Source organism: Fonticula alba (genome assembly GCF_000388065.1).
Source record: "Fonticula alba strain ATCC 38817 unplaced genomic scaffold supercont2.4, whole genome shotgun sequence".
Taxonomy (NCBI): domain Eukaryota; order Rotosphaerida; family Fonticulaceae; genus Fonticula; species Fonticula alba.
The window spans coordinates 1,278,514-1,286,785 of NW_009242974.1; the positions used below are offsets into that span (position 1 = coordinate 1,278,514).

Here is an 8,272-nt window from a genome sequence, read left to right on the forward strand (position 1 = left end):
GGGGGCAGGACAGGCCCATGTCTGCGGCGGATCTCCGCTCGTACCCCGAGGCTCTGGCGGCACCGTTGCCGGCCCCGGGTGCAGGCGAGAGACGACGGAGCCGTCGTATTTGATGCGTTCCCTGGAATAGCGACCACCGCGTGTTCCCAAGGCGTGGTCCTCGGCCCCCCGCCCGCCCCCCCCCCGCATCCCTGAGGCCCTGACCCCGAGCAGTTTCCCCCCCTCCTCCGACCCGGGCCGGCTAGCCGTTCCCCCCCCCCCCCGGCGAGAAACGTCCGGTGAGTTGGGATCCGGCGCAGCTTCCCGCAGCCCCCTGCCGCCCCGCTTGTCCTGGGGACGCTGGTTTTTGGCCCAAGGTGGCCCTCGCACTTTCCATCCATCTCGCTCGCCTCCTGTCGGTGCGTCTTTGCCTGGATCTCACCCCTCGAGGCTGGCGCTTTTCGGAGCCTGGCCTGGCCGTGCGACAGCCGCCCCCCACACCAACACCCCCTCCTCCCCACCGACTCGCATCCCCGCCTTCCGTGAGCCCCTCTCCGCCCGGCGCACAGGAACACTTCTTCCCTCCCCCTCCCTCCTGCCCCCTCGAGTCCATCACTCCAGCCTCCCCTCCCACACGCGCCCCCTCTCTCTCTCTCTCTCTGTCTCTCCCTCGCCCTTCTTCCATTTTTGTCGCCCTGCCCCCAACCACCCCGGCGCCGAAGCTCCGGCCCCCCGCCAGCGCCCTCCTACCCTTCACCCTTCTATCCCACCTCCCCGCCGAGGGGAGAGCTCACGCGGACCATCTGTCCCCAGGGGCCATCTCTGATCCCGGAGAGCCGCGCCGCCTCCCTTCACGCCCAGCTTCAGCCCATGGCCCGGTCCGCGATCGTTCCATGACGACGCTGCCCGGTCCCAATGTCCCGGCCGGTCGGCGCGATCTCCACCCCCGGCGACGACACGCGCCGCAGCCGGCCGCGGTAGCCCCGGCAGCCACGGCGTCTGCCGATGATCCCACCCCCAAGGGGCGTCCCGGCCCAGGGACGAGGCAATCGGCCATGGCTTCTCCGGCCGCGACAGCCCCTTCCGAGGCCGGCCCGCCGCCGCCAGCCTCGGATCCTGCTGCCAGGTACTCCCGCTGGTTGTGATATCCCCCCTCCCCTCGCTCTCTCTTTCTCTTTCTCCCCCCCCCCCCCCCCTGTCTCTCCCCCCCCCGCGGATCGCTGATCTTCCCTTCGGATCCATCTTCCCCGCCTCCAGCGTGCCAGCTTCCGGCCTCCCCCCCTCGTATGAGGATTTCCTCGGCTCATCTGGGCGCTGGGCATTCGATGGCACGGATGCCGGCACCCGCATTGTCCTGCCCTTCCCGCACTTGACGCCGGAGCAGCCGCGCCGAGTCCCGGAGGAGGTCCCCTCGAGCGCCCCGTTCCCGAGCCCCGGGCCCACCAACGGTGTGCACCCACTCGCCAGCCGGCGCGCATTCGCCCCCCGTTCGCCCATATGCCCCCCATTTGCCCGGATCGTCCCCTCACTCACACCCCGATTGGGTAGCCCTCGAGGGCGAGTCTTTCTGGCTCGGTGATCCGCACCCCATCTCGCCGGCCTCTCGACTGAAGGCCGCCCGGCAGCTGTTCTCCTTTTGCTGGGGCCACACCAGCCGGTTCTTTGCTCGGACCTTTTCTTCCTCCTTCCCCGTGGTCTCGCCTGGTGGCCCCCCGGATCCCGAGGATCCCGGTCTGGTTGAGGAGGGACCCACGCCCGTCGGCCCCCCCCGGCCCATGGGTCCGCCGACACTCGTGCCCAGTGGTCCCCCTCGGCGGCGGCTCCCCCTGCGCGGGGGCGCCCGGCCCTCGCCGATGCCCGGGGCCTTACGGCGACCGGGGCGACCTCCTTCGGCCACCGGGCATTCGGCTTCGGCCGGGGCCGGTGGCTTTCCCCCATCCTTCCCCCCGCCCCCTGGGGCATCGAGGCCGGTGCACCGCGCCATGGTGCAGGCCCGGGCGCTGGCTGCCTTGACAACCGACGCTCTTCGGCTGCTCCTCTACGTGGTTCACTGCATCAGCCTGCCGGCCGTGTTGTCGGCCTTCCTCTTCCTGCTGCAGCTCCTGTGCGGTGGTCTCCCTCTGCTGGACTGGATGGCTTCCATTGCTTGGGCCTTGGCAGCGGTCTTCACCATGTCCCTGCCACTGGCTCTCCCCGAGCGTCTCCAGCACCTGGTTGGAAATTCCAACGCCCGAGCCAACCTCCTGCTCACCTGTCTGACAATCTTCCTCCTGTGGGCCGTGGTGCGTATGCGTCTTTGCATGGGTGGCGTCTGTGTGCAAGGCTTCCCCGGTCTCCCGGCGCATGTGTCCTCTACTCCTTCCCTCCCTCCATTGGGTCCTCTGCCCTCCCTCCCTTCCTGCCGCGGGGAGTTGCCCATTTCACCAATTCTGACCGGCTCTGCAACTCGTCCCCCCCCCCTCCCCCCCTGCCCCTTGTAGTTGCCCTCCATTGTCAGCCCCCCTCTGGCATCCTGTCTGGCCGCCTTCACCGTGCGCTTTGCTTCAACTTCCAAGTTGCTGGACCGGCGTCTGCGGTCAACCGCCCTGCCAGCCTCGGCGCTCCTCCCCAACCGGCGCCCCCTGCCTCTGATCCACCTGGTGAGCACTGTTGTACTTTTATTCCTGGCCTTCGTGTCGACCTTCTCCTTCTTCCCGGTGGCCACATCGGTCAACCACGCCCCAGGAGCTGGTATCCTGGCTGGTATCCACACGCCATTTGACCCGGCCGCCGCCGCCGCCGCCGCCACTCTTGTTCAGGGTATGTCTTCCAGGCAAAGTCCCCCCCCCCCCTCCCCCTCGGGGACCTGGCTCCCTCCCTCCATCACTCTTCGCCCCCCCCCCCCCCGCCCCCCACTCGGCCCCCCTGACAGTATGGTCTCCCTTGCCCTGTCGCCAGGACCATCTATGGCCCTGCGCCTGGCCAGCCTCCTGGCGCCGGCGCCCTTCTCTTCCATCGTGGTGAGCTCGGTGGATGTGGCTCCAGACTGCCCCTCGAGCGTTGGAGGGCCGAATGCCTCGCGACCCGCGGCTCCCCCGGTCCCTTCGCCCATCTTCGTCTCGACTCCCCTGCTGACGACCACCCTCCCGCGGATGATCCTGTCCCGATGGGGCGCCGGCCCCGGGGGCGAGCACCACCTGATGCAGCATGCCCATTCGCACGGCCCGCCCTTCTTGGCGGACCCCATCCTCCGGGTATCGGACTTTGTGGCCTACTTTGCAGCCTCCTGCGCCCTGGGCCGAGTGGCCCTCTGGCTGTTGAATCGCCTCCTGCCCGGGGTGTGTGCGGTTCCGTTGCGCGCACCAACCGACCGATTCTCCGAGTTGACATCGGCCGTGCGGCGGGAGTTGTCCTGGTCGGCGGTCGGGGCCGCCACCCCGGCACCAGCTCGCCGGCCGGCTGGCATCCTGCTGCTGCTGCGAACGTGTGGCACGGGGTCTGGATCCCCAACCGTGTGGGCGGTCTCCCCCCGGGCATGGGCCACATCCATGTCGTGGTTCTTCTCGCTTGGGAGCTTCCTCCGGGCGGCTCGTTCTGGCACTCGGCTCTTGGCGACCGATGTCCTGCGCTGGGTGCTGCTGGATGGGTCGTATTTGGGGGTGTTTGCTCGGCCCCCGGGTGCCCTGGTGACGGGCTTGGATTCGAGCCCAGCGCCCGCGGCCGGTCCGGGGCTGGAGCTCCTGCGAGCGCTCTGCCTTCGACCGGTGTATGGGCTGGTCATTGCCCTTTTGCGGCCCCTGGCGACGCCCCATCGGTCGGCTGCCTGTCCGGCCGGGTGTCACCAGGCGGCCTCCTTGACCGGGACCAAGGACCACACTGCCGCTGGGCCAGGCGGCAGCCTGACTGCCAGCCCAGCTGGCTTTATCCCGCGCCTGGGCCCGACCGACACGATGGCCTCGGTCCCGAGCCCCTGTGTGTCTACCGCCGGGCGCATTACGAGCCCGCGCATTGTGCTGCACTCACTGCGCGGTGACACGGCCCGACTGTTCGTCATCCTCCCTGCCCCGCGTAAGAGCCGGCCAGCCGTGCGTCAGCCCCCCTGCCACCATCCGCTGCCACCATCCGCTGCCTCTTGCCCGCCCTTTCTCCATGGGGGCTTTGTGTTGGCTCCTCTCGGGAGTGCATCTTCCTCACCACTCTCCCCCGCTCCCCTTCCTCCATCCTTGCCTCGGTCAGCCCGCTTACACGGTGAAGCTGAATGGCGAGGCAATCTTCCGACTGCCCTCGCGCATCGACATGCTGACCCCTGGGCGGCTGTCGGTGTGTCTGTGTTGTCGGCGCTCCTCATCACGCTGCCAGCCGGCCGGCGGACGGGCCTGCTCGTGCAGCTTTCAAATTTCGCTGGCCTCGCTTTTCTCCTGCTGTGCACCCTGCTTTCACAGCTCGCTCGATGTGTCCTTCACATCGCTCTCATCCTCCCTGCAGGTGGCGTATGACCCGCATGCCGCGGGGGATGATGATCCGGCCGGTCGTCAGCCAACTGCTGCCGATAGCTGGGCCATCCCCTCCCCCTGGGCGAGTGACGACCAGGCGGCCGGGCCTCCGACCTGTTCGGGAGCCTCGTCCTCGACGGGCAGCGTCCTGGGGCGCTTGCTTGGCCGCCGGCCCACCAGGCCGCTCCTGTCCCCGGCGCACCTGGCCACCGCGTGTTACTGGTGCTTGTGCGGGGCCGAGTCTCCCTGTGGCCAGGGCGGCTTTTACCGCGTGGCGGTCCTGCACCTGCGTGGCTTCGACCCAGCGGCGCATCAGACCGTCCAGGTGCACGAGGAGCCGGCGTTACTGCCCAAGGCCGCCGGGTGCGAGGCTGCCATCCCGGAGGGGGTGCTCGGGCGACTGTTGCACCCGGTGCCCCGCCGAACGGGCCTCCTTCGGCGCATCAGCCGAGTGTACCTCTTGTCGATGGTCCAGACGGCCAGCTGGCTGGGCCGGGCCCTTTTGGCGTGTGCCGTGTTGGCTCTTTCCTCAGCTCTCTTCTTCCTGTCTTATGTGCTGGAGTTGTACATTTCCGCCGATCCGCCCAGCGGCCCGGAGCCAAGTAACCCGATGGCTTCGGCCGCCGGGGCACCGAGCCCGTCCGCGGCCGCCGCCTTGACCGACGTGACCGGCAGCCCCGGCTCGGCTGCGGGCGATCACCCGGCAGTTGGCTCGACCCCACCGGCGGCACCCACCGTGTCCGATTCCAACTCCCCACACCCCGGTGGTCTTGGACCTGCATCGGTTACCTTCCTTGGGGAGTCGGGGGCACTGGTGCGCTCGCCGGTCCCTGGGGCCGGCCACGCGGCGGGTTGCCAATGTTGCCAGGTGCCCCTGGCCATGATGGGCCCTTCGTATGTGCCCCTCCCAGGTCAGCCGCTGGTGGCCGGTGATTCCCAGACCCCCATCGCGGCTTCCGGTCCCGTGTCCGGGGACATGTCCTCGCCCTTTTCCTATTCCCCCGGGCCGGGCAATGTTCCGGCGCCGGGCTCGGCCACCATCGAGATGGCATCCCCCGGCGATGGGTCCATGCCGGCCTCCCTCGTCGAGGGGCCGGCGCTGGATGTGGCCGGCAGTTTGGCCTTCGACCATGTCTTCGATCAGCTGCCGGCCGATGTGGCGTCGCATGCCGCGGTGCTTGCCTTGAGGGAGGAGCTCTTCGCGCTGCATGCCGTGCGTCTCCTGCTCGCCTTTGTTGTTGCTCCCCTTCCCGTCCTCGCCATTTGTTCGGTCTTGTCCCCCGCCCCTCCCTTTCGTCTGCCCACTGACTGATGTGCCTTTCTCATGTTGCACCCCGAATTGGATGTGGGCACAGGCGCGCGCCAACATCGAGGCCGAGTTGGAGAGCGCCCAGGCCCGGCACCATGACGAGACCCAACAATTGGAGGCAGCCCAGAGTCTGGCCGATGCGCAGCTGTCGCAATTGTACGCGGAGTTCCCGCGACCCAAGCGCAAGGCCCGCCTGCGGGCTCTGCGCGAAAAGCGAAGTCGCCTGGATCTGGCCCGACAGAGGTATGAAACCGAGGAGCGGCAGATCCTCGCGGAATTCCGACAGCTGGAGCAGCGGCTGGAGACCGTGCAGCAGGGCGCCATCGAGCTGGCGGCCTTCTGGCGGCAGGCCGAGCGTCTGGCCAACCAGGCTCCCGGTCTGGCGGCGGCTTTGCGTTTGCCAACTCCCCCGACCGATGTCGGTCCTGGCCTCGAGTTGGCGGCAGGGAGTGGCGATTCCCCACCGCCCGGCCCGCCGGCAGCCGTGGCGGTGTCGCATCTGCCTGTGTCACTGACTCGCGGATCGTTGAATGGGATCCAGCGTCTCGTGGCGCAGGAGCGTGAAATGGCCGCCGCGGTGGCCGAATCGGCCGCCTTGCGCACCGAGGCCCAATCTCTGGAGGTCGCCACCCGGCAGGGGCGCAAGAGACTGCACCAGCAGCAGGATGCCCTGGCGGGCTTGCGAGCCATGTTGAAGACGGACCTGGCTCTGCAGCAGCAATTGGCCACCCTCGGCGATCTGTATGCCGAGCAGCTGGCACGAGAGGCGAGCTCCTCCCCGGAGGCGCCGTTCGCCGCCGGGTCGAGCGCCGGTGAGGGGGCTGTGCCCCCTCCTGCGACTGGGCCGCCGGGCCCGCGACCGGGTGTCTCGCCGCCAACCACGGATGACGATGGGGCCGGTGTGCCTGTGACCTCCCTGCCGGATTCCCTTCCCCCATCGCCTCCATCGCCAGAGGCGCCGGTGGCCCAGGCTGGCGGCTTGCCGATTCTGGCCGCCCTATCGCGTTCGGTGTCATTGCAACCGCCAGCTGACCGGCCCTTGACACCGTGTGTGTTCGGTGGCCTGGAGCCTGCCGGTGGCCCGGTTGTGTTGGTGTCCTCTCCCTCGCCGCCGGCCTCGGCAGCCGGCGGGTTCTTCCCCCCCGATGGCCCGTCAGCTGGCAGCCGCGCCGACCTGGCTCCAGGTCTTGTCTTCTGGGAGGAGGACATGGCAGATGGCTCGCGGGTGGGCGAATCGACCGGGGTCGGCCTCCTGGGAGTGCGGCGCCCTGGTGCTGGTGCCGGTGCGGCTGCTGTGGCGGCCGTGGCCGCGGCCACCGGCGGGGCTGCCGGCGGTGGCGGCCTCTCTCTGCCGCGGAGCGTGTCGGTCAATGACTTCCGGTCGCAGCAGCACCGGCCCCGGAGTGCCACCTGGTCGCCGCTGTCCTCGAGACTGGCACCCAGCGGCCTGGCCACCAGTGGTGCCAGCCCGGATGCGGCCCCTGCGCCGGGAAGTGCGCGAGCCAGCCCGGCCCCCGGGGGCGGGCTCTTCCTGCCGTTGGTAGATCCCGAGGACTCGGGGGCCGGCCTGTCGTTGGGGCGCGGGCCCCTCCCATCGAGCGCTGGCGGCTTCCACCATGGGCACCCCCACCCGCACCATCATGTGCACCACCATCCGGGCGGTCCCGCGCCGCGGTTCTTGGCCACATTGTCGGATACGCATCACTCCGCCGGAACGCTTGGAAATGGCTCGGCACTTGGAAATGGCTCGGCACTTGGAAATGGCTCGGCACTTGGAAATGGCTCGACCTCGGCTGCGGCTGCGGCTGCGGCAGCCGCGGCAGCCGCTGCTGCCGCCGCCGCCGCTGCCGCCACCGCCGCCGCTGCCAGCCCCATTGGTTCCCCTGCCGCGGATGTTCTATTTGGCCCGCCCTTCCGGTCTTCACCGCTGCAACAGGCACCTTTCTCTGTGGCTGCCCTGCCCCTGGGGGACCTGGGCCGGCATGCGGCAGACCTTGGCGCCCCCCTGTCACCGGTCACCTGGGCCCCGGCAGCCTGGTCGATGGCCAACTCCCCCGTCGCTCCGTCCTTCTTGCCGGCACATGGGCAGATGGCTTCGGCACCGGGGCGGCTGATTCGGCCTCCCCCAGCGGGTCCCCCCTGTCCCGAGGGACCCGCCTGCCCGGCATGCAATCAGCATGGGTCCACGACTCGTGCGTTGACATGGTTGACACTTGTCCGGGGCCTTCGAGCCCCATGCCCTTGCTCCCACTTCCCTCACTGACACTTATGACCTCTTCTGCCCTTTCCCCCTTCCTTCCCTGTCTCTTGGTGTTTCCTTTGCCCCCTCTCCGCTTCTTTGTCCTTGTCTCTTCTCCCGCCGGAATAGTCGCCCCCGACGTGGCGGTGCCGGACTTCATCCGCTCTGATTCAACCGGCGGGTCCCCCGTCGGGTCGCCGATCGGCTCGGGCGCCATGTCGCCGAGCCACCCGGCGCCCCCGCGCCCGGAGTTGGGTCTCATCTCCGAGAAGG

General features: G+C 69.3%; 1 protein-coding gene across 1 annotated transcript in view; it reads left to right on the plus strand.

The window, feature by feature from the left end:
- The first annotated feature begins 703 nt into the window (after positions 1–703).
- Positions 704–8,272, plus strand: part of H696_02811 (hypothetical protein) — an 8,581-nt gene continuing 1,012 nt past the window's right edge. Inside the window, exons 1-7 of the mRNA XM_009496711.1 lie at positions 704–1,105; positions 1,237–1,427; positions 1,528–2,261; positions 2,460–2,778; positions 2,917–4,043; positions 4,195–5,664; positions 5,807–7,952. Of these exons, the coding sequence (XP_009494986.1) occupies positions 873–1,105; positions 1,237–1,427; positions 1,528–2,261; positions 2,460–2,778; positions 2,917–4,043; positions 4,195–5,664; positions 5,807–7,952 (6,220 nt within the window). The 5' untranslated portion in view covers positions 704–872. The remainder of the gene's footprint in view (positions 1,106–1,236; positions 1,428–1,527; positions 2,262–2,459; positions 2,779–2,916; positions 4,044–4,194; positions 5,665–5,806; positions 7,953–8,272) is intronic.